Source organism: Ochotona curzoniae, unplaced genomic scaffold (assembly GCF_017591425.1).
Source record: "Ochotona curzoniae isolate NIBS_2020 unplaced genomic scaffold, NIBS_Ocur_1.0 scaffold_4506, whole genome shotgun sequence".
Taxonomy (NCBI): Eukaryota; Metazoa; Chordata; class Mammalia; order Lagomorpha; family Ochotonidae; genus Ochotona; species Ochotona curzoniae.
Window position 1 is genome coordinate 43,096,236 of NW_024467119.1, and position 27,527 is coordinate 43,123,762.

The following is a 27,527-nucleotide window of genomic DNA, read 5'->3' on the forward strand; positions in this document are numbered from 1 at the left end:
GAGGATTTACCCGACTGAGAATTCCCACTGGACCCTGAACCCATTACAACTGAATTTGAAATGGTTCATTTTGCGAAGAGAAAAGTGAAGAATCTGGGTATGTTTCTTTGAAAGAAAAATTTCAGTTGAGATGAAAATGATTTATGGGAGACTGCTAAGTAAAAACCTGGGGGTTTCCATCACAGTGTGAAACAATTCTACCAAACACAGGTGTTGATTCCGTTGCGGAAGTAAGATGTTGAAGAAAGCCTCTCATCTACAATTCATTCACTTAGTTTTCCAGTTCAGGATGAATGAGGCAGGATTTCACACAGGCTTCTGTTTTAATCTGAAATAATTTCTAATACTTGGTTCACAAATACTCAATCAGAATTTTGCAAGTTTGTAACCTGTGTTCTGTTTGCTTCAGTACACAGAAGCAGCAAGCACACGGGGCTCACCTTAGCGGACGCCGCTATGACCCAGTAGACGGCCTGGAGCTTAATAGCTATGCTGTCAAATTGGGTGGATTAATGAAAAGGTCAAAGAAAGGCAGACAGGTGAGAGGCAGGTCAGAGTGAAAATACATAGGAGATAAAAACCAGGACTAAGTAAACAATGCCTTTTACAGCTTAACACGGATTAGAAAAAAGAAAGTGAAAATGTAACATGGCAGATAAGGGGAAGATAAACTCAGTTGTAGGTATGTGAAACTAAGAAGGCCTGGGTCTACCAAATGAAATGTAAAGAATGCAGCTAGAGACGCAGACTGGCATTTTAGAGGGCTCAGGTGCAAAAAGGTCATAATTTTTGGAAACTTCAGCAAACAAACTGCTGTTAAAGCCATGGGAAAGGATAAACAATTGAATGTACTAACACCGGCTTCAAAATTTTAATTTTGGGAGGCATGTTGGTACACGACTGAGAGATCATAAATTACGTAAAATGTTAGTTAGGCTTGGAAAAACAAAAGTAAGACCATTTCAAGTAATATTCATCAAGTGTTAATTTTCCACAAGCTTAATTTTCTCAATGTGAGACATTTCCAACTCATGCATAAGGAGGTACAAGCAGATATTAACCATTGTTCTCAAAAATATTTCACACCAAAAAGTTACTTTCAAAAATTTCATCTCTTTATCCACACAGTTAAAATAATACATTATTTCGTGGTGTTTTGGCATTTATTTTTAGAGGCATAGGGAGAGGTTATTATTTCTAGGATGCAGAAAGACAGTACCTGAAACGGGAGGCTGAAATGACTGTCACGCGCTGGTAAGCTGCATGATGTAACAGCAGAGAGGATGCTTACCCTCACAGAGAAGGGAAAATAGACATGAATATGAAATACAAAGGAAAGAAATTTTTTTCAGTGATTAGGGATTTTATGCTAAAATTTTTCACAGATGTGCTCTGGAAAAATTGCATGTAAGCTAATTTTCTCTAAGTACAGTAATTTTTGGGCCTGGTGCAACAGCCTAGTGGCCAAGTCCTCGCCTTGCCCTTCCAGGATCCCACCTAGTTACCAGTTCTAATCCTGGCTGCTCCACTTCCCTTCCAGCTCCCTGCTTGTGGCCTGGGAAAGCCAAAACCTTGGGATCCTGCACTCTCATGGGAAACCTGGAAGAAGCTCCCGTGATTAGACTGACTCAGCTGTGGCCACTGTGACCACTGGGGGAGTGAACCAGTGGATGGATCTTGAACTCTATATCTCCTTCTCTCATAAATCTGACTTTCCAATAAAAGAAAAATCTTTTAAGTAATTTTATCTTTTTTTTTAAGGATTTATTTTTTTAATTTTTATTGGAAAGGCGGGATATACAGAGAGGAGAGAGAAAGGAAGATCTTCCGTCCGATGACTCACTCCCCAAGAGGCCACAACAGCTGGAGCTGAGTCAATCCGAAGCCAGGCACCTCTTCCAGGCCTCCCATGTGGATGCAGGGTCCCACAGGCAGGGAGCTGGATGGAAAGTGGGGCTGCCGGGATTAGAATCGGCGCCCATAAGGGATCCTGGCGCGTGCAAGGCGAGGACCTTAACCACTACTCCATTGCGCCAGGCCCAAGTAATTTTCTCTTTGATACCCAGTATTCAACTGTAGATATATTTACCTCCCTAGACATCCGTTTTCTCATATTCCTGTTCTTGTAGATAAGCAAACAGCAACAAATGATATTTATATTTAAGAATTCCTTGAATTTTCTTCTAATTATTTCCAACTGCTAACAGGTCAAAAACTCTTGCTTGCCTACTGGAACAAAAGTTAGAAACCTGTACAGTTTACTAAGTGACAAAAACATTGAGTTCCTATTTAAGGATATTAAGAGTGACTTATAACACTTAGTAGTATTGTTTATAAGGATGTCCCATTTATAAAATGCTAGATAAGAACTTCTGTTTTTGGAAGAGAAGTAGCTGGGAAATGTGTCATAGAGTGTAAGTTGTCTAACAGAGAGTAGGAGATGGAGCTTACAATGCAGAGCTGAAAGGAGGCAACACAGGAAGAGGGGAAGGTGGCATGGTTGGTGTTGTACCACTAGTAGATTACTTATGTATAAGTTTGTATAAGTTATATTCAAAAGAAAGCAATAGATCCCTGTGCAGTAGCCTACCAGCTAAAGTCCTCACCTTGCATGCCCCACGATCCCATGTGGATGCCGATTCGTGTCCCAGCGGCCCACTTTCCATCCAGCTCCCTGCTTGTGGCCTGGGAAAGCAGGCAAAGATAGCCCAAACCCTTGGTGCCCTGCACCCACATGGGGGAACCCAGAAGAAGCTCCTGGCTCCTAGCTTCAGAATGGCTTAGCTCCAGCCTTTGCGGCCACTTGGGGAGTGAATTGGCAGATGGAAGATTTTCCTGTCCGTCTTTCCTTCTCTCTGTATACCCGACTTTCCAATAAAAATAAAATCTTAAAAAAAAAATAGCCTGATTTTCTGAGCTGAGATAAACAAGGTGAAAAGAATTATTCCGAATGGCTGCACTCATCGTAATTCCCTCAGGGAGACTACTGGTACCTTCTTACTACACTGTGTCAGAGCTCCTGCACCACACAGCTTAGTTAGGTTGAGGTTTCAGTAGCAGCAGAGGTCTGGAGATTTAAAAAGGCAAGCCAGCTGTGACTACCATGTTAAAGTAGCTGCTTGAATTGATGTTTCACCTCAAGTTTTACAAAGTGCTGCAGATCTTAGTGCCTTTCTTCATTTTTCCTTGTCTGCCACAGTGATGAGCGCCACCATTTTCACTCAGGAGTTCCTTGTAACTCGTGACATTTGCCCATCACTCTCCTTGCTATATAACCAAAGGGCAGCAGAGAACTGCTCCAAATATTCCCTGGCTAGAAGCCTTAGTGTATTTCTCAGGAAGCAAATATGATTTGCTGCTCTTCCTGTATAATGTAGTACTTGTTACAGCCATGATTAATGTCTGGTGGAATCTTCGGCTCATACCATACAGCAGCCAGCCACTTAAATCGGAATATAGCTGAGACGGCCACGTAAAAAAAAAGTTCCAGCAACGGACAGAGAAGATGTCTAAAATCTTAGGACACCTAGAGGACACTAATCTCCAGTCATTCATCTCAGTACTCTGAACCATCCAGACAATAACGGAGAGAATGTGGTACACAGCATCCATGTTTGTGGTATACTTAGCTGTGACTATTTCAGACTTCAGATCAGTGGAGAAACCATTTCATGACATCACAGAAACAAGCCAACCCTAAGGCCAGAGATCACTGGGATTTTGTATAAGTTTATAATAGTATATAACAAAATATGACCTGACAACTATGGAAGATTATTTATAATATTGATGAATTGGTCAGTGTCCACTATTTCCTATTTTATCAGTGAAAATATGAGTAAAAGCATCTCAGAAGTCAAGTAATTTTTCAATTAATTTAAAGTATGATAAGAATTTCAGATTGAAACGGCAAATAGGCATGAAAAACTAATTTTTGATAAAATTTGACAATCTATTTTACAAACATGACAATCATTACTAAAATTATATTACAATGAAAAGATAGCTTATTGATATTTATTTAACCTATATTCAGTTTTAAAGTTGAAAAGTTAAAAAATAAATCTTCATATTTTCCTTTTGGTTTAATGCAGGCTAATGGATTTAAATTAAAGTGAAAAAGAAAAGGAGTCCTCACGTATTTTAAAAGTTTTATTTATTTGAAAGTAGAGAGGCATACAAAGAAACAGAGCCAGAGATCAGCTGGCTTACTGCCTGAAACAGCCAGGGCTGAGCCAGGAATAACCTGGGACGCAATCTGATCTCCCACCTGGCCACGTCATCATCTGCCGCCTGCCAGGAACATCTGCAGGAGACTCAACTCAGAAGTGGATCCAGGGCTTGAATCTAGGGTTGGTAACAGGCAAAGAGGGCATCCCAAGCAGTAGGACAACCACTGTGTTACACTCTGAGGATTAATATATGATAAAAGGAGGTCTAGGCAGAATTTTTTGTGCTAAAGTAAATAATTAAAACGCTATACGGTCCAGCATGATAACCTAGCAGTTAAGGTCCTCGCCTTGCATGCCCGGGATCCCATATGGTCGCCGGTCTTCATCCCGGTGGCCCTGCTTCCAATTCAGCTCCCTGCTTGTGGCCTGGAAAGCGGTTGAGGACAGCCCAAAGCCTTGGGACCCTGCAACCTCGTGGGAGACCCGGAATGTTAGCATTGCGTACATCGATTTCAATATTCTATAAGCAACAATGCTTTTTATTTAATGGGGAAATTTGAAAAAATAGAAACCAGGTGAAGGCAAGCATCCTGCAGGTGCTCAGGAAGCAATCTTTGGGCATCAGTGCCTCCCTGATCACAGCCATACCATGTCGTTACGATTATCCATGGTGGGAGGGGAGGGCAATAGTTACGGGAATATATGAAAGACTTTTATCACACTTTCGCCATTGTGTCACCATTGTGTCATTCATAATACACTTTTCTATTTTCTGCAATGAGTATCAAGACATTTGAATACCCTATTTCTTCTACTTACATATAAAGTTAGCACAGAGCTTCCTATAATCACTATTCTTGTGCAAACCAGGATGGTAAGTGGCAACTGGGGGCAGTGAGTTAAGCTTCAGTGTATCAGCATCATCCATATGAGTCTAAGTTCAAGTGCTAGCTGCTCTACTGTAATCCAGCCCCCTGCCAATGTGTCTGGGAAAGCTGTGGGGGATGGCCCAAGTGCTTGTGTCCCGGCCAGCTTTGTGAAAGGCCCAGATGAACTCCTGAGCTTCTGGCTTTGATCTGACCAGCCTGAGCCACTGAAGCCATTTGGGGAGTGAACCACAGATGGAAGATTGTTTCTCTCTTGCCTACTCTCGCTCTCTAGTTCTTCCTTTCTCCCACCCTTCTCTGAGACAGTTTGCTTTTAAAATATTTAAAAATCAGAATATATGACAATTTAATCACAAAATTTATATCTGAAGCCTAAAGACAGCAAAATGCTATCATAAAATCTAAGTGTAAGAAAAGGGGTCACTCGTTATTATTTCTATTAGTATTGCTCTGGAGAAGAATGAACAAATAATAGGGAAGTATGTCATAGTGTATACAGGCACATGGCTAACGATGACGGCAGTGGAAACTCCCTTGTATGGACTCTTAGGAACAGTGTTTTCCCACATGTGGTGTTCTTTATTTACTGAGGAGTGAGGTTATGATTACAAACTGAAAGTCTGCCTCTATAAAATTAAAAAGAAAATTAAGAATAAGGTGAAATAGAGGAGGGGAGGATGAGAAGCACCATTAGGCTCTTAAAAATTGTACGGATGAAATGTGTTCCTTTCATACACATCAGTGAAGACCGAAAGGAGCCACTGTGAGCACCGAGCAGCCGCACGCAGACCTCAGCCTGCGTGGCTGAAGACTCAGCTCACTTACTCCAAGTTAGTTCTTACAGTGGCAGAATTGCCTCCCGTATACTGGCTCTTCCATAAGCCTCATTGCACAGGGTAACCTTGGAACTTTTTGGCTAATACCTTTCACTAAGTACTTGATGCATCAAAAATATCTAGAAAAACCACTAATAAGAGTATTCAGGAGAGTTTTTAAATTCCAAAGGAACTTTGAAGCAGGCCTGAATAAATAGAAAGACATAATCTTGTTTTTTGGAAGAAATAAATTCAGTAATGTATGTTAATTTTTCATACTTACAAATTTCAGTAAATTGCAACACTAAACCAAAACAACCGTTCCTCAAGGATAAACAGACAAGAAAAGCCAATCCTAAATCTTATACAGAAACAAATAAGCAAATCAACGTTGTTTAAAAACTCTGGGTACTGGAAAAAAATACACTAAAACATTGAACATAGAAAAAAAAACAGAAAAGTATTGCAAATAAATAAAGCAATTCAGTTTACTATGAAGTATTTAGAAAAGTGAGGCTTATTTAGTTTTTCCAAGAAAAAAAGGCATTTTATTTATCTTAAACTGTTTCAAATATACTTCTGATGAACATGAAGTTCAGTATAATTAAGTCAAATCTGTGAGGATTCTACTTATCTATCTTTTGCTAAATGCTTGCTTTATTTCAGTAGGATTTCTCATTAGCAGTCTACACCTCAGACATATTTTGGAATATCTTAGCTTAATGTTTTTTATTTTTCCAGTTGCTCATTTTGGTATTAGGGGAACAAAATAACCACACTTAACAGCAATTCTCTAATAGATGTTAGAATGCTACAAAAAAAAAAAAAAGCTTTTTTTCCCCTTCCTTCTTCATTATCTGTTTTCTCTTCGTTAAATTCTGTTAGAACCTATACAAATCAGGTTAAGAAACTGAATTTTAGTATAGTTTTACATAATTATTGAATTTCATATGATAACTGGCTTATCTTGCATATTTTACAGGAAGTCCTGAGAAGGGCTGAAAGATACTCTAGAATTTGAAAATCGTTACCCACTGAGTTCCATGTGTAATAACTCTGTCTGTCCTCACTTGCCTTTCTGTAGAACTGGCCAGGGATCCATTTTCGGGTAAATGGCATGGAATGTCAGTGATACATCAAATGACATTCTTGAATTTTGAGGATGTATAAAGAAAAGCTCAGTGCAGGACCCCAGAAGTTCATTAACTACCTGGAATCACCTTATTTGTGCCCGTCAGTCATGTATTTTCATGAAGAAAATACATACTATAGATTTACTGGATGAAACGCATTGCATCAGGAGAGGTCTGAAATCAGAGTTAAATCAGATTGCAAAGGAACAAAAACTGTCACTACCTTAACATTTCTAACAATTGAAACATGCTTATGCTAATGCTCGGTCGGACACCCTCGATGCCTGTGGGGAAGTGTGCCACTGACTCAGACTAGTTCAGCTGCCAGTCTGGCCTAATCCTTCATAGGATGCTAAACCCTGTATCATGACAAGTGTTGTTATCATTGAAGATAATGATACTTACTATTTACTTAATTCTTTTACATTTCCCATTAAGATTTCTATCCAAGCAAACCACATCCAAATTTTTTAAACATGTCCCTTTCTCTCTAATAACCAACTTAAAAACAACACCAGAAACAAAACAATTTCCTCACTAATATAACAAATGTCTCGCATGCTTTGGGTGTTTCAAGGCTTATGTTTCTTGTATTTATAGGCCATTATTCCATTTACAAGAAGTGTGTGGGTTGTAAAACTCGAATTTCTTACTAATTTAATGAGTTAGGATAAGAAGATTCAGGGAGGGGGCGGCACAATGTTTCAACTGGTTAACCCTGCACCTTGCAGTGCTGGCATTCCGTACGGGTTCTGGTTTGTGTCCCAGTTGCCCCACTTCTGATCCAGCTCTCTGCTTGTGGCCTGGAAAAGCAATGGAAGACGACCCAAAACCTTGGGACCCTGTACCTATGTGGGAGACCTGGCAGAATCCCTGGCTCTTGGCTTCAGATTAGCACAACTCTGGCTGTTGTAGTTATCTGGTGAGTGAACCAGTAGATGGAAGATTTTTCTCTCTTTCTGTAAACCTGCCTAATAATAAATAAACAAATCTTAAAAAAAAAAAAAAAGCAATAGAGGGCCCGGCGCAATGGCACAGTGGTTAAGGTCCTCGCCTTGCATGCCCAGGATCCCATATGGGCGCCGGTTCTAATCCCGGCAGCTCCACTTCCCATCCAGCTCCCTGCTTGTGGCCCGGGAAAGCAGTCTAGGATGGCCCAAAGCTTTGGGACTCTGCACCCGCGTGGGAGACCCGGAAGAGGCTCCTGGCTTCGGATGGGCATAGCATCAGCCGTTGCGCTCACTTGGGGAGTGAATCATCAGACAGAAGATCTTCCTCTCTTTCTCTCCTCCTCTCTGTATATCCGCCTTTCCAATAATAATAATAATAATAATAAAAGCAATATAAAAAGAATATTCAGGCTGGGCCCAGCATGGTGGCCTAATAGTTAAAGTTCTTGACTTGCACATGCTGGGATCCCGCATGGGCGCTGGTTTTAATCCCGGCAGCCCCACTTCCCATCCAGCTCCCTGTTTGTGGCCTGGGAAAGCAGTCGAGGATGGCCCAAAGCCTTGAGACCCTGCACATGCATGGGAGACCTGGAATAGGCTTCTGGTTTCGAATCGGTGCAGCTCCTGTCACTTGGGGAGTGAATCAACAGATGAAAGATTTTCCTCTCTTTCTCACCACCTCTCTGTGTATCTGACTTTCTAATAAAAATAAATCTTTAAAAAAAGAGTATTCAGGGAAACAGACTGCTAAAAAATAATATCTTTAATATATAATTACAAATTTTAAATTCTTCAGACTAATTTATCAACAACACAAAACAAGGGTAAATGGTTTAAAACACACTCAGAAGACACTAAGTACATTTTCTAAGCTTCAGGCTGATGTAATGAAACAACCAGATATCCAAAATGGGAAATTTATGAAGATTCACAGAAAAAGCATTGATATACTTTTGTAATTAATTTATATGCACTTGCCTTAGATAACAATCATTCTTTTTATATTTATTTGTTTATGGTCCATAGAGATTCTTAGATGAGCTGTGGTTCAGTTTAACATTCAAAACAATCTAATACAATTTGTTTATCCCTTGATATATAATTTTCATCTGCCAAAAGTTTTCTGATATGTTCAATTAAATTATACTCTAAATTAGGAATTGACAAATTGTGGGAAGTGGGTTTATGTAAGATGATGCAAATCTTGCTATTTGTAGGCTTGAGGAGGTCTGTTTGAAATAACATTGAGACTGGAAAGTGCACAGCATAGCTGTAATTGGAACATGGTGGAATCACTGCTCATATTAATCATCGTCATCTGAATTTAGGACTTGGTCCCACTACCTTTCTACATGCACCCTCAATGAACAAGTTCCTTGGGAAACATTCAATCCAAAATCCATTAAAAAGGGCTGATTAAACTTCTTTGGAACTATAAAACTCCCTAATAAATTGTTGAGCTCTAGGATGGCTGAATAGGAAAGAACATAGGATGATACCTAAAAAACATGGATAGAATTATGTTCCAAGAGGACAGCTGTTAGAAGCATTCACTGGGAAGTCTACAGACAGAAGACAGACTCCATGGAGCAGCAAAGACTGTACAAAAACACAGTGGCTTCCAGGATGCCACTGGTGACTCCTCAGCTAGAGGCTGCTGTGGATGCCACCTCTTCCTAGCAGGTTAAGAGCAGCCTGCAGCAGTCTGCATGCCACTAGAAATCTTGTCTTAGGGAAAACCACAGTCCCCACTGAGTCAGGCCTGAATAGCAAGAGAAGGTAAGGCTTCCCATTTCACTCCGTGAAGGGAGGATATATTGTTTTCCTTTCTCCCGCCATAAGGTCACCTGGTGAGTGGTACCATCTGCCCTGACGAAGGCAAGCAGAGGCTGCTATGGTCTGTGTGACACTGGTGGATTTTGTTTCAGAGAGAAATCTGTAGTTCCCACTGACTTTGAGTCCAGCCTGGCAAGTTGCAAGGGGTCAAGGTGACCAATAAGTACTATGAAGGTAGGAGACATGGCTTTTGTCTCTCCTTCCCCCAGTCCAAGCACTATTCTCATCTTGCCAGGACAAAGCACCACCTGACCTCTGCTGGCAGACAGCTGGCCCTGGGGTCAGGGTGACTCACACTGTGGATGCGGAGGCTCAGAAGCCAGAGTAAATCTGCACTCCATCACTGTGAGAGCCTTGTCACCTGTGATAATATGACTCCCAAAATGGAATATCATAATACTTCATATAACAGTATGAGGATAGAGACCAATAAAGATTATGAAAAGGAATTAAAAAGAACAATCGTGAGATTATTCAAAAACACAGAAGCAAATACACGAGTTAAAGACAACTATCTAGGTGCAGGTGAGCAATTCCTCCAGGAGTTAGATATGAAAGAAAGCTCAAACTGAAATATTAAAAATGAAGAATTCAATATTTTAAGTAAAAAGTACAGCGGAAAGCTTCAAAATAGACTTAATGAGACAGAAAAGTCCCAATTAGAAGACAAAGATGAATCTTTGTAAACAGATGAAAAAAAAAAAAAAAGAAAAACTGTAAACAACTCTTTATCTATGAGATCCATCAAACAACACAATATGCACAGCTCAGGAGTTCCTGAAAGAATGAAAAACAAAATAGCTTATAAAATTTAATAAACAATGGCAAAAAAATTCCCTAATAAGGAGAAAACGTAGATCCAAGTAAGAGGCACCCACTTCCCAAGTAGACATGATCAGAAAAAGAAATCCACCAAGACATAATGTACTCAAACTTTCAGACTAAAATATAAGGAAAAGATCTGAAGATATTGAAGAAATGTCATATTACATTTAAAATAACTGACAGCATATTTCTCTTTAGGTAGGATAGAATGGAGAGGAACAGTTCAACCTTGGAAAACAAATAAACAACCTCCTGTTGATTCAAAATGGCATACACAGTGAAGCTCTGCTATATGAGGGGAAATAAAGACCTTCCAAAACAAATTGGAAGAATTTGTCATCCGTTGGCCAGCTTTACAAAGGATACTTAAGGATATGCAATACACCAAAACAAAGAAAAACAGCACCATAAAGAATATAAAGTCAGGAAACATTTTAGAAAAAGTACAAAGAACAGCACAAACAAAACATAGGAATACTTATGGAAAAATGGTCAAGAAGGTAAAGAATCAAGTCTCTACCCATGAATAACACTGGCTACAAGAGTATGAAATTCTACAATTAAAATATACAGGCTGGCTGAATGTTTTAAAAATAAAGATACGTCAATATGCTGCCTACAAGAAACATACACAGACAGACAGATGAAAAGCATAAAGAGAGAAAATGATGTTCCATGTAAACAAAAATAAGAAAAAGCAGGCACAAACATACTCACCTCAAACAAAATAGACTTTGAGATCAGAACTGATAGGAGAGACAAAAGGGGGCCAGTGTGAGCGCTCAACTGGCAATCCTACACCTGCAAGGGCTGATATCCTGTTTGAGTGCTGGTTCACGTTCCAGCTGCTTCACTCTCCATCCAGTTCCCCCTTTATGTTCTGGGAAAGCAGTGGAGTATGGCTTAAAGCCTTAAGACCCTGAACCCGCATGGGAGACCTGGTTTCTGGATTTGGACTAGCTTAGCTCTGGCTGTTGCAGCCATTTGAGGAGTAAACCAGTAGGTCAAAGATCCTTCTCTATCTCTCTGTAAATTTGCTTTTTCAATTAAAAAAAAAGTAAAAAGACAAAAAAGGCATTATATAAATATTCAGGGACCAATGCAACAGGAAGATGAAGATGTAACCATAGAGAATCTGCATGCATCCAAACACTGGCAAACCCAGCTATTTATAACAGGTGTTAATGGATCCAAATGAAACACTGGGTCCCAAATAATACCAATTATTAAGTCAAATTCTTAGGCTAGCCTCCTACATTTCTTCTATGAGGTCAGCATTACTATGATTCCAAAGCCAGAAAAAAAGCTACAAGAAAAAAAGAGCTACAGACCAATATCACTGATGAACACAGATGAAAAAATCTCTAGCTCAATATTAGGTAATCAAATCCAGCAGCACATCAAAAGGACCATTCCCCTAGCCCAATGGGATTCATCCTAGTGATTCAGCGATGATTCAACATATGCAAATCAATGCATTAATACATTGAAAAATAAAAACTATATAATTATCTGAACAAAAGCATTTGATAATATACAACATACTTTCAGGACAAAAATAAATAAGCAAATCAAACTTAGAAGGAACATACTTCAACACAATCAAGGTAATATATGTAAATCTGCAGCCAGCATCACAGTGAATACGGCAAAAACTGGAAATATTTCCATTAAGATCCAGAACCAGATAAGGATGCCTGCTCTCATTATTACTATCTAATATAGTCCTGAAATTACTAGGCAAAAAAAAAAAAAAAAAAGAAAAAAAAAAGAAATCAATGGGATATACTTTGGAAAGGAGGAAGTGAAATAATTCCTGTTTGAAGATGCCATGATTCAATATATAGGGGAACCAAAAGACTTCATGGAGGGACTACTGGACCTTCTAAGAGACTCAGGAAGTGTGGTAGGATATAAAATCAGCACACAAACATCAATAACATCTATATACACAAAGTTATGGCTGAGAAAGAACTGTAACAGCACTCTCATTCACAACAGTCAAAAACACTTAAATAGCTTGGGATAAATTGAACCAAGGATGCAAAAGAGCTTTACCATAAAAAAAAATTAATGAAGACACATACACACAAAAGAGAAATATTCTATGTTCATGGGTTGGAAGAATTAATGTCAAAATGCACACTACCCAAAGCAATTTATAAGTAGATTCTTGTTTCTAGAAAAAAATGACTGTAAAATTTACATGGCATCAAAAGAGACCCTGAATAGCTAAAGCAATGTCAAATAATTAAAACATATTCAGGGAGTTATAATAAAAACAGCATGGTATGGGCATAAAAATTGACTTTGTAGACCAAGGAACAGATTAAAAGTCTCATAAAGTAATCTGCATATCCACAGCCAAATAATATTTGACAAATGGGCTAAAATCAATTCCTAGACACTGAATATTATCTTCAGTTAAATGAGTTGGGAAAACTGGGTCTCTGCATACAGAAGTATGAACCAGGATCCCATCCTTATATCATACCCAAAATTCAACTCATAATGGATCAAGGATCTAAACCTAAAACCTGAATCCATCAAATTACTGGAGACAAACATAGGGAAACTTTGCAAGACACCAGCATGGAAAACCACTTCCTGGTTAATACTGCAGCAGATTACATCAAATGAAGAAGCTTCTGTACAGCAAAGAAAATGCTCAACAAAGTCAAGAGGAAACTGACAGAACTGGGAAAATATGTGCAAATGCCACATCTGATAAAGGATTAATAGCCAGAATATAAGCAGTGGATGAAACTCAACAACAAAAAAGTACTTCAAAATGTGCGAAGCATGTCAATAGGCATTTTTCAAAGGAAGAAATGCAAATGGCCAACAGATACATGACAAGATGCTCAGGATCACCAGCCATCAGGAAAATGCAAATAAAAGCCACAATGAGTTTCTTATCACCCTGTAAGAGTGGCTATCATCTAAATATCAAAGAATAACAAATACTGCTGAGAATGTGGAGAAAAACATACCACAATACAGTGTCAGTAGGAATTTAAGCTAAAGCAACCACTGTGGAAGACAGATTTCTCAGAAATCTGTAAATGGAACAATCATATTACATAGCCACTACACTCCTGGGAATTTACTCAAAGGAAATGAAACCAGAATATGAGAGTTATCTGCATCCAACATTTATAGCAGCTCAACTCACATATGCCCATCAACTGATGAATGGATAAAGAAATTATATAAATAAATATATACACACAGTAGAGTACTATAGTCATAAAAAAGAATAGCACCCTGTCTTTCTCAGCAACATGGATGTAACTGGAGACCAATGCATTTAGTGAAACAAGTCCTCAAAAGGCCAATATCATATTTTCCCTGATATGTAGTAACTAACATAAGGAGAAATGTATATGAGCACAATCGACATTTTGAGATTTGGCTTGTTGTTTGTAGCCCTTGTCTATATTCTTGAGGAACAGTTTTCTACTTAATACTTGTTTAGATCTTTATTTAGTTGAGGGTTAAGCTTGTGACTGTTGAAAAAACTGAAAGTATGACATGGTAAAATTCAAAAATCAGAGCCCGGCGTGGTGGCCTAGCAGCTAAAGTCCTTGTCTTGTATGCGCCAGGATCCCATATGAGCACCAGTTCTAATCCTGGCAGCTCCACATCCCATCCAGCTCCCTGCTTGTGGCCTGCGAAAGCAGTTGAGGACAGCCCAAAGCCTTGGGACCCTGCACCCACATGGGAGACCCGGAGGAAGTTCCTGGCTCCTGGTTCGGATGGGCATAGTATCGGCTGTTGCGCTCACTTGGGGAGTGAATCATCGGACGGAAGATCTTCCTCTCTGTCTCTCCTCCTCTCTGTGTATCTGACTTTGTAATGAAAATAAAATAAACCTTTAAAAAATTCAAAAATCAAAGAAGAAAAGGAGATGGGAGGGTTAGAATGCAGAAAGGAGGAAGAGAGGGTACGACAGTTAGTATCTTTATGCTGTGAAAACCCTCTAAAATGTAGGAACTCAAAGGAAAACAAGAAAAGAAAGAGAGGGAAGGGTGGGAGGTCAGCGAGGAAGGCAGGGTAAGGTGGGAAGTAGCATTATACTCTTAGAACTGTATAAATGAAACACACGAAATTTGCTTCCTTTATATAAACAAAAAACAAATACATGCTATAATAGAAGACAACAACAAAGAAGAGTAAGCATAAGGTCATGGTGACCATACCTAGAAAAAGGGTAGCAGGTTTAGAAACAAGAGATTTTTAGCTGACAGAATTTAGAAAGTAGAACAGGAATCCAGATGACTCCTCAGCTGAAATGGACAAATCTCTGGAAACAAAACAAAACAAAACAAACAAAAAAAACCTACCAAGGCAAAATCCTAAAGAAACTGTTAATCTGAATAGACCAATAATTAGCAAGGAGACCGAATTATTCATCAACAATTTTCCAATGACAAAAAAAATGCTGGACCAAATGGCTTCACTGGTGAATCCTACCAAACATTTAAAGAACTAACACACAAATCCTTCTCTAACTTTTCCAAAAAAAATGAAAGAGACGGGAACACTTAAATCATCCCATGAAGCAAGCACCTCACAGATAAAGGCCAGATGGATACTATAGGGAAAAGATACTAAAAGAACAGTATCCTTCATGACATTGACACAATACTGAATAAATAACTAGAAACTGAACTAAACAGTACATTGAAAAGCACATACACATCATGGACAATTGGGTTTTATTACTGGAATGTAACAAAGATTCAACATAGGAAAATTTATTATTATTATACAGATAATTAAAGCAGAATAAAGGCAAACACACATATGGACATTTTAATTGAAAGATAACCTACTTTACTCTAAGTGGGGGTGTAGTCTAGCACAACCACTATGAGAAACAGTATGGACAGTACAAAAAGAACTAAATATTGATCTGTTATATAACCCAGCTATCTCACTTCTGGTAATATACCCAAAGGAAATCAAATCTGCATATAAGAAAGTGATCTGTGATCCTATATTTACAGCAACACAATCCACAATAGCAAAGACAAGAAAACAACCCAGGTGTTACGTGAAAGAGAAGTGGATAAGGAAACTGTGGTACATCTACTCTGTGGAATACTACTCAGCCATTCAAAAGAATGAAATTATGACATTTGCAACAAAATGATCTCAACTAGAGACCTTATGCTCAGTCAAGTAACAGAATCCCAAAAGAATAAATATGATATCTTCTGACAGAAGACAACCTTCGTGCAAAATACAAGATCAATAGGTATATATTTGTATATATTTAGAAGATCTGTATAATGGAGGCAAATATACCATGGAGACATTTTGCAGTATTTATCTCTACTGCTGAATAAAAGATGAACTCCCAATGAAACTGTTAAATACATCTTGACACGAGAATGCTGGAATTCATACCATTCTCTATACCTAGAATATCAGGATACACTTAAATAGAAGAATGACAGATTTGTGATTGTTGTTGAGGGACTAAATCATTGTTTCAATATAGGGGGAAATTGGGGGGAAAGGTATGGGGGAGGAGGGGAAGCGAAATCCCTGGGTCTAACAAACTGTATCATGAAAAGTAAAGAATTTTAAAAGTACCTAAAAAAACTCAAAACCATTTCATGATTTAAAAAAATCTTAACTGGAACAGAAATTATGTCAACATGAAAGCAACTGAAAGTAAATATATTCAATGGCAAAAGACTGGCAGCATTTTCTCTATAATAATAATAATAAAACAAAAACAAAACAAAGTAATAAGAATAAGGTTTTGGCCACTTATTTTCAACAAAGCACTGGGATTCTTAGCTATAACATGAAGGCAAGAGAAAGAAATAAAACATCTGAATTGGAAGGAAAGTACAATGATCTGTATTTGCACATAATGCAATATTATATACGCAAAACACTAAATATTACTCAAAAATTCATTAGAACCAACAACTAAATTCAACAAAGTAAAGAGATATAAACTCACAAAACTACATTACATTAAATAATTGAAATTAGCAGCTAAAGTTAAAATTTTTAGGTATATCAAGAAGGGAAAACACTTAAAAATTATTGAAATCACTGACACACACATATATATATACATATATGCTGTGTAAATTTTCTATAATTCCAATTTTTAAATTTGTCTTCATATCATGGTAGTATGAAATGATCCTTCACATAATTCTTAAATCTGTGGGGATAAGTTTGGTGACCTAACATCATGTCCCATGTACTGATACACTTTAAACTTCCATATGCTTTTGTTTCACTGTTAGCATGCTATTCCGCTTTTGGCAATAAGTCTCTCTGCTTCTTCCAATAAAGTCTTTCTCTACTTGCAAATGGTAGTAAAAACAGATATTACGATTACATAAAACAAAAAGCAAAACTTACCACCTGGAGAAATATGTCAGAAAAAAATTCCCTAATTGTATAACCAAATAGATACAAAGACTTTCTGAAATATTTGCATGAATATAAAACACGTTAAAAAAATGCATTGAAAGGGCATGGCCACAATAGTGATAATAGTAATAAAATCACTTACCAAATCCGTCTTTGGAGGATCTGGACAGTCAACCGAGAAGTAAGGTGCTGAGCTTCTGACTGCACTGCTGTCACAAGTGGGCTTTGGAGGCTGAGCATGCTGTCTAAAAGTAGCACTTTTAGGAGTCCAGCAAAATAAGTTGATTGATTCTCGCACACAGCGTTCAATGTCAATTTCTAGATAGAGAGATTGGAAAACAGAATTTGGATTGCCTTGCTAGTGTAAAAAACAGTATCTTTCCTAAATGTATTTATTCAAATATAGCTAATATGACAACTAATTAGAAAATGTTACTAGAAAAACAACAGACATTAATCAATACATTTATAAGAAAAAACAGTGAAGGGATAAATGGCATTATATGCATGTTTACATAAATATATGCTATGCTTTTTGTGTGCATATTTGACATTTTATTTAATATACTCATATACAAAAGGTTATTTCAGTATATCACTATTCAAACAACATAAAATATAATACAGTTCCTTATTTTAAAATCTGCCGTATTTGCAGTGATGATGTTTTCAATTGTCCAAAATTAAACAGAGATGGTAGGCAGGAGGCTAGAATAATTTGGGATCACAACTTCCTCCAGGAAAGTGTACTGAGACTTTATTTGCTACTTATTACATAAGATATAAAATAACCAGGGAAAATTTGTCAACATCTCAAATCAGGCACTCTTCCTTTATAATTTCTTCAGTTATTTGCAGAAAAGCTTTAAGAAGGTCTTATGCGGAGATTAAAGATACTTGATTAAATACTTTTTAAAATAAACTATTCAATAGGAACACTTTCTTTCTCAGAAGTTAAATCTAAGCATCTTTGAAGATGTTTGGTTATGACAACTCAAAAACAACTTTTACATTTGACAATATATAGCTTTTTAGAAGGTCAGAATTCCTGATGAAGAATTAGTCATTCTTGTGTGGAGAAAGTATAGCATTCCCACAGAAGCAGCAGAAATCAAGGAGCTGACTGGAGTGAAGGAGCTGAGCAATGGTGAGCTTTTCCTTCTTCATTCCTACAGCCAGCAAAGAGCAAATATTGTTCCCTTCTCTGTTCAAGTCCAGTGTCAGTGCAGATGAACAGTAAAAAAAAAAAATGTATAAAATGTATTACAGGATAAATATTCTCTGTATGTCTCTCAATAGAAGAAAAGGAAAAAGGCATTATGTAAAGTCCATGGATTGTGCATACATCATAAATTAAAAGCTGCCTTCTACTGTAGGGTAGATCATCTTTGGAGAAGCAACAACAAGCAAAGCAAAACAAAACAAACAAAACAAAAACTCATTTGTTGAACACATTAGGTGGTAGGCATTGTATACTTGTACAGTTTACACAATGATTCTTCAACAAAAATGTTATAATTTTCCTCTCTGCCCCTCATCATATCTTAAAAACTAGGGCTAAGGATGCTACCCTACCAAGAGTGAAATGTCAGAAGTTACTAACACGTTATAAGGCATCTTTTGTATTTCCCAATTCATTCTAGATTTGGAATAGGGCCTGTGAGCCTGGAAACACCAGTTACTCAATTAAGCATTCTTTTGCCTGTTATTGAGGATATTTGCCAAGTTCACAGCTGAGTTCTTTCATGCATACACAAGAAGGTTAGATTTCATCTTTCCATATGTTCCTAATAAATAAACTATACATATAGTTAGACAAATTTTGAGACAGTTTTATTTATTTGAGCCATGGTCAAGATAAGAAATGTATTTTTGAAAGTACTCCAAGGCACCTCAGCTTGACATTCCCAAAGAGAACTGTGAAAGTACCAACTAGAAGGAATATCAGTTTAAGACACTTCTACACTGCTTTGAAAAAAAAAAAAAAAGAGAGAAGCTGATTTATTCCAGGGAACTTTCAATTAAAACAGTTATGATAAAGATTTGGTAGTTAAAGAGGGAACTTTTTCAGATATCTAAAGCTTGTCTATTTAATACTTTTGAATCAAAACACAAAAAGAATTCAGAATAAAGATTTTGCATCTCCAGTACTCAAACCAGTTTGAAATGTCTGTCACCCAGCAAAAGGCTGAAGTTAACAGTGATCTATATGACTTCAGTCCAAATAGTCCTTAAAACAGAATTTAAAACAAATTGGAAAAGAAAATGTCTATTTGTATCTGACACCAACATATCCCGCAAATACTATAAAAAGGAAATCTTGAGAAGTTCCTGGCATTCATCCTGATCCCACGCCAGTTGTTAGTATTGAACTCTCACTCACCTCACCAGCTCAAAATACTTCCAAAGCACATCAACATATGAAAATTTAATTCAAGAGTTCTTTATGTACTGTACATTAAAATGCAAAATTACTTTTACAAAGAAATATTTCCTGAAATGGCACTTTTACCTTGTGTATCTCCTATTTCCATTTGGAGTTAATAGGTAGAATAGTTCTCTCTCCTGAAGTCCTCTCTTCTTCGGCTCTACTGATATAGAGATCTACTGAGAGGCACAGTCTCTTCACTGGCCCTTGGGTTCCCTCCTGCATTTGAGCCTTAAATGTTCTACCTTCCAGGATCAAGGAATAGCTGTTTTGGTCTTTGTTAACTAAAATTAATCCTGATTGTCACAAGTGGGGAGCTGAATGGGAAGCAACTGGGATACAAACTGGCATACACATGGGGTCCCCGCACAGGCAAAGTGAGGACATAGCCAATGAGCCATTGTGCCAGGCCCTGGAATATCTTGATTTACAAAGGAAATTTAACCGATATTTGGGCAATATGAATGAAGCATTTACTTACCCCTTATAGTCTGATCATATTGTCAACAATATTATTGTTTAATGTCATCCTTTGTCCAAGATAATTAGCTATTTTATCTTATGAATTAGGTAGGGAATAAGTAACCACATAACTATTAAAGATAAGCCAAGAACAGATAAAACTCTCATATTTGTTGAACCAAAGCAGTGGTTGCTACTCAAGCACTGAGAACTGAGTAGCAGATTGCATTAGGAATTTTCTGAGTAATAAAAATAGTCTACATCTTTGATGAAATGTTAGTTATGGTGATATGTATAAATGCCAAAATGTTGAGAGGGAGGGAGAGAAGCTGAATTCTCTAGGACCTATACATATCATTGTTCATAAAGTTTGCTTAAATTAAAAATGCTTAAATATTGAAACAGGAAAGAAAAGAAAGCATGGAGTTTATGTATCTTCCTGTGAAATGTGTGTTAGTGTGAAATTTACAACTAGAACAGATTGGTGAAGTTAGGATTGGAGTTGTAGTCATATTAGTTGTTAAAATATATACCATGACTTAGAACATAGAATAGTTGAATAATTTGTGTTAATATCCAAAACTATAGAATGATATACATCCTGTTAATAATCCACTGGTCTCGAAACTAGAGACCATTATGCTCTGTGAAATAAGCCAATTCAAAAAGGAAAAATATCATATGTTGTCTCTGATAGAAGGAACCTTTACACAAAATACAGGATCAATAGAGGTTCGGGGAAACATGGTTATACATATATTCATCTAGAAGAACTGAATAATGGAGACTAGCACACTGACAAGTGAAGATATGTTGTATAACTCTACTCCCAAATAAAAGATGGACTACCAATGAAACTGGCAAACACATCTTGACAATAAAATGCTGGACTTCCCAACATTGTCTATACCTACAATGTCATGATACACTTAAATGGCAGAATGATGGACTTGTGTGACTGTTGATGAAGGCCTATGCTATTGTAATAATATAGGAGAAATCACAGGGGGTGGTGAGGAACTGTATCGTGAAATAAAAATTAAGAGAATTTGTTCAAGGAAGATAGTGAAAATAGGTTTTTTTTACACTTGATCTTAGCGAAAAGTCTGAGAAGCAATAGTTTTGGTATTTATGCAGCATGTAATTATTCCCACAATAATTCTATGGACTCACTGCTGAACAAACATAAAATGTAAATCTGCTTATCTCATTAGCAGAGAATGAGGTGAATGAAATAAAACATGCCTACCTCAAAAAGATAAATTCTAAGACCAGTATTTCTATTACCATTTAATGTGCTGAGATGACATGACGTATAGATAGTAAACAGATTCTAGATCTTCCAAAGACTCAAAAAATTAGATACTCTGATCCACATTCATGAACTGTTTGTCTTGATAAGGTATAGAGTCCTAAATCATTAGTAATGTCCAGGACTCTGTTGTGGAGTGTATTTTGTTAAAGAGCTAAATGCAATAGGCACTTTTAGTACACCGTCAACTTTATCCTTACATAACTTCTGTTTTTAAATTGTTTAGATTCATAGCATATTATAGGTGTATAAGCAATCTTCCATACTAAAGCCAGAACTGCTTCTTTAAGACATACACAATCATGTAGTTTTTCCATTTATAATTTTCTAATTGCAAAGAGAATAAAAACCAAATTACCTAATGTGTCATTCAAGCCCCCCGGAAATCAGCATTTTGCTTACTTGGCCACCAATTTTATCACCACCTCCAGCATTATTACTTTCTAGCCACTCCACCTCTGTACTTCTCATCTACCCTCTGGTTGATAAGTACACTACTTACATTAAGATATATATGTAGCTTCAACACTTCTCTGTGTTGCTGTTTTGCTATTTTTAAAGATCCAGTGTTTGCTCCTCATCCTACAAGATGGTTCTCATCTTTGCTGTGCATGCTATGTAGTAATGTTTACTAAACAAATGTTTAATGAGTAAACTTACAGATCCTGGGGTCTAATAAAAAGTGGTCAAGACCAAATGCCAGCCAGTTCACCCACATTTAGATGCTTCATAGCTTGAAAACACTAAAACAAAGCCTGTAAGTTTTTCACTGCAAAATGCTTTGGTGCATTTCCCAAAAGCAATGTGCTATGTTCTTGCTTTCCTAGTTTTAACTTGGTATTTTTCATAAGCCCCTACTTATAAGAAGCTGGCCTTTCTTGATGGTATATATAATCTCTGTAATATTTCTGCATTGTTTTCCTTTGGTGTTCCTATACATTTACTTATTTTATGAAGCTTAAACATCATGAGTATCACAAGAAATCCTTTCAGGCTCTAGGCAGTTTTTGGGGGGAAATAGGCCGTGTTAAACATGCTCATAGCCCTTTACTCTTCTTTGCAAGTCTTGCCCTCAAAGTAAACTCTACCAGAGCCCAAGCTACGAGAAGCTAAACAACAAGAGAGAATCTTAAAGCCTAATTTGAAGTTGAATCTGTCATTCTTTTCCTCAAAAGTCTAACAGTACCTCATTTTCTCAATCTATGCCCCATGAAACACTTGCAGCAGTATCTGAATGGCAGCCATGTCCTAACTCATTCCTATTTCCCCCCTCACACCTCAGTTAAGATATGGAAATCCACATGCACATTGAATAGTCACTGAATTCCTCTGAGTGTTCAGAGTACTTCTGAGAGGGAAGCTAAATTCCCTAACTGAAAAGATTAGAAAACCAATTCAGAAATCATCAAAGGACTTACTTGAACAAGTAAGTGATATCATATGTACTTCAGGTAACTTAAGATAGCAGTATCTGACACAATTACAGATGGAATAATATAGAGTCAACCACAAATTAATGTGCATGAATTTTTCAGTGGCAGTATAAAGAAATGAAGAACAAGTAATAAGCAACTAAAACACACACACACAGATGCATAGATGCATTTATCACATGTTTATATATTCATAGTAGCTAGTCACCAGATACTATGTTGAATGAATATATTTTATAAATATAATATAATGGCACAATATGTTACTATGCCCTTGCTTTCATTTACCCAGCCTTTTAAATCCAGTAAATGTGCATATAATTACTGGTACATGTGAACAGCATCTATCATCTCTGCTGGCTAATGCTAATGAGGAATAAAAAGGAAATAGTAATAAACATTACTGATAGAGGAGTATTTAAACTGTTTTCCATTCACACATAATTGTCTCCCTCATTTAGCAGTTAAGTAAGTAGATATGATGCAAAGCAGCTGTGTGGATAATGGCAAACCTCAGAGAAAAAAAATGAGGAGGCAGTTTGGAAGATTCCACGTAGAGCCTGCTGTAAACATTATTTTCTCTCCCTTACATTTGATGGTGAACCAGAAACGGAACAAGAGCCTTTGATTTCCTTGTCAACTAGAATCTTGTGTTCGGGTTCGAAAAGTACCTTTCATATTACTGAAAATTTGTACTGAAGGATTGAATTGGATTGAATTTTTCAAAGTAATTAAGTGTGCTTCCTGTAACTTAAGAAAAGTCTGTGTTATTTAATCTATGCTACATTATTTAAAATAAGTAGCCTAGAATTGGGCCCGGTGCCATGGCCTAGTGGGTAAAGTCCTTGCTTTGAACATGCCGGGATCCCATATGGGCGCCGATTCTAATTCAGGAAGCTCCACTTCCCATCGAGTTCCCTGCTTGTGGCCTGGGAAAGCAGTCGAGGATGGCACAAAGCCTTGGGATCCCCCATCCATGTGGGAGACCTGGAGAAAGTTCCTGGCTCCTGGCTTCGGATCAATGCAGCACTGGCCATTGTGCTCACTTGGGGAGTGACCCATCAGACAGAAGACCTTCCTCTCTGTCTCTCCTTTTCTCTGTATATCTGCCTTTCCAATAAAAAAAATAATAAAAATTTAAAAATCTATAATTAGCCTAGAATGGCCCTGGCATATCATTCCTTTTCCTGTCCATTCTCTTGCATTTTATTTATGTATTTATGTGTTTATTTATGCTAAGCACACTCACTGTACACTTGTAAGGGACATGAAGGAAGTTACTTTCTCTCTGTTCAAGATCTCCCTTCAGACAGGCCGACATCATATTCCTTGCATTTTGTGTTTCATGTACATACACAGAGGAGAATGTGCTCTAAGAGCATTATTACATTGTTAAAGCAAAACACGTATGGAGTAATAATTGCTAAACGTCATTCTCAGATACAGTATTTTCAGCCTATCCATTCTTACTTGCAATAGTATCAGTGGCATATATGAAAAATTTTAATAATAGTTTCTGACTCTTTGGTTTTGTGGGCAATTACTTTAAAAATATTTGCAAGGTTGAAAATGATCTGATTTCAAGTATTTTGCAAACCTAAGCACATAAAGTATTCAACTGTCAAATAAATGTGAGCTGATTCTATCTTTTGCATATTGAAACCAAATATTTTTAATAATGCTGACCCATCTATAATTTTTGTTCAGAAAATCAGCAGAAATCTTTATCAGTCAAAAAATACTTCACCCCTTCTTGTTGCAAATATTAGGATTTCATTTTTCTTTTTATGGGTAATATACCATCATGTATATACATCACTTGATCATGATGGTAAGTGAAATAACACAAACCCCCCTCCCCCCCAGACAAATATGCCGTGTTTTCTAATTTTTATGGTGGTCAGTATATAGAGCATAAAGTGCTGTGTGTAGCTTGTTATTGGATCTGTAGTTATAAATACTGCCTCACTGATTCCTACCTTGTAAAAAACAATATATACTCCTTTCCACATCAAAGCAACAGGAAGGGGCAGACAGTGGTGAGGCCCTCAGTGTCGGTTACGAGTGTGCTGAGCCGACAAAGGCACACTGACACGTACACTTCCCCCAGCGGCCAGATGTCCATCCACCTGGGGCTGGTGTTGAGCCACCCCAGTGCTGCTTTCTCTTGTGGTGCTTACACATCTGGTGAGTGTGTCTCTGCTGCTTCACAGTCATGTGAAAATCTGCTACAACTAAAACTTCACCATGTTACTATGACTCTGACACTACTGTTTGTTTCAAAGACAAAAGCCTTATGTTTTAAGACATCAAGCCAATCCTTTCAACCTCTTTATTAGATTGTGATAAAGCTCAAAATAACTCAAAAGACGTCACCAAATTCTTAATCCTATTTATCTGAGTTCACATAAAATTAATTTAACCTAAACATACGCAAACACGTTTAAGTGCACACACGATTCTTACACTTGCAAGCGCTGTATAGCTGGCTGTGTAGTAACTGTTATTGGACCTGGCACGATAACCTAGTGGCTAAATCCTAGTCTTGCCTGCAACAGGATCCCATGGATGCCAATTTATGTCCTGGCTGCTCGACTTCTCTTCCAGCTCCCTGCAAAGAGCAGTACAGGATGGTCCAAACACTTGGGACCCTGCACCTGCATGGGAGACCCAGAGGAAGTGCCTGACTTTGGATGGATGAACTTATATCCTGCCATTGCAGCCACTTAAGAAGTGAACCAGTGGATGGAAGGTCTTTTTCTCTTATCTCCTCCTCCCTGTAAATCTGCCTTTCCAATAAAAATAAACAAATCTTTCAAAAGTACTACTATTTATGTGAATTTTTAGCAGTTAAAATGTTCATTACTCAACAATCTCAAACTTATTCCCTTTTAAGCTTTTCCCCTCCAAGCTTAATTATTTGATATTTGTAGTTAACATTCAGTTTCGGAATGAGGTGCAACGTGGGAGTTAAGCAATTTTTTTATTTGAGAAACAAGGATGTAGAGAGGGCCCACTTATCTACTGCTTCATCCCCTGAATACTACAACACCCAGGACCTAGCTGAAAGGGAGAGCCAGGAACACAGTCCAGACCATCCACAAAAGCGACAGGAACCAAATCATTTAAGCCATCATTACACTGCCGAGTCTGTATCAGCATGAAGCTGGGGCCAGGAATCAAGCCAGGTCCTCTGGCAAGTGGGTGTCCTAATCACCACCCCTCTCTAATGGTTCTTTTCTAAGTTTGTTTATTGGAAAGGCAGAGTTAGAGAGTGACAGACCCCGGCAGACAGAGGGAGGACTTCTTCCATTGGTTCATTCCCCAAATGGCTGGGTGTCCTATGAGGATAAAGGGGCCCACTTACTTGGGTTGTATTCTGCATATTCTACTTTCCTAGGATATTAGCAGGGAGCTGCATTGGAAGTGGAGCATTCAGGAACTGCTGCCCATACAGGATGCTGGCACAGCAATGGGTGGCTTAATTTGATGCATTAACAGCCAGCTCCTAGTGCTTTAATAATACCTACAGTCAATGCACTAAGATGCTAAGTCAGAAATGTATTTATGCCAAACATAAAATTCTGAATTTTCAGTAAGTACAGAAGCCTTTTTGAACACATGACAGTGCAACAAAAAAATTACCTTATAACTACTTAAATAGAAGTCTCCAAGCAAATGAGTGCTTAACAAGGTGTAAGCAATATTTATCATTCAGTCAGTAGAAAGGATAAAATTACTAGCGTCATAATGGGTAAAACAGAGTAACATCTACTAAATGGTTATGCTTATCAATGTATGAAATTTTTAAGCAAATAGAGAAACTTGTGCCATTTGTAAAGAAAATCTGAAGGAGGTCCTTTAAGTACACACTGCAAAATGCTGAAGTTTATTAAGGTAAAATCATGCCATGAAGCAATAAGAGATTTTTTTCATTGTATTTATTTAATTCTGAGTTACTTTGAATGAATACTGTGGAGTTTATTCCAAGCAGGCAGTTATAGTGGAAGAGAACTAAATAATAAATAATGAACAGTAATTAGTCCATAACTGGTTACCTAACTTATCTATTTTCCCCTCCTTGTTTTTCTTTATGCTGTTACACTGTTCCTGAACTACAGTATTTGAATACAACTGACAGATTTCTGATGACTGAAAATTTACTTTATTTTTTACATATACAACTGCTCACCATCACTTACACAGAATAAAACATTTAAGATGAAGTCCAATGTTGTTATTAAGACTAAATCATTTTGTGGTTCCTGCCAATTTTGCATTTTCTGATGAACAGAGGCCATGTACTCAGAATATCTCACAGAAACAGTCAGAATTTAAATGTTGGTAATTCCCTAAATTAGGAGACTAAAAAAGATTTGGTCATGGTGTTAGGAACACATTACATCCACATGGATGAAGCAAAATATGCTAATTTTTATGTCAATACAGGGAAATTAAAAGTCTTCTGCTAGTAAATGAGTATTATTTGCCATTATGGGACTAAATTTCCACTGAAGTATACTCTATAACTGAATTGTTATATATTTCAAATTTTTCTTTTTTGCAAATATTTTAACACTCAATAGTTATGGTTTCCAGGCTTAGTACATAAAAACACAGAGCATCTAATAAAATTTTACTTTTAAATAAACCACAGCTATTTTAAAGACATTTATATTAAAATGACCTCTTTAGTGGACATTCATATTTGGTGGGACATCCTGATTTTGTTTGAGAACTCAAGTTATAATGTGAGAAACATATTTCTCAAGAGTATGCTTATAAAGCAAATTTTGGAAACTATCAATTTAAAGATTCACATTTCAAATATATGGCCAAGCCAGGGAATCAATTTTGTCCTGTGAT

The 27,527-nt window shown here is 37.3% G+C and overlaps 1 protein-coding gene across 4 annotated transcripts in view; it reads right to left on the reverse strand.

The window, feature by feature from the left end:
- TBCK (TBC1 domain containing kinase) overlaps window positions 1-27,527 on the reverse strand; it is a 173,593-nt gene that overhangs the window by 49,733 nt on the left and 96,333 nt on the right. For all 4 annotated transcript variants that reach the window (XM_040967204.1, XM_040967202.1, XM_040967201.1 and 1 more), the window contains one exon: window positions 17,169-17,344. In XM_040967204.1, the coding sequence (XP_040823138.1) occupies window positions 17,169-17,344 (176 nt within the window). The remainder of the gene's footprint in view (window positions 1-17,168; window positions 17,345-27,527) is intronic.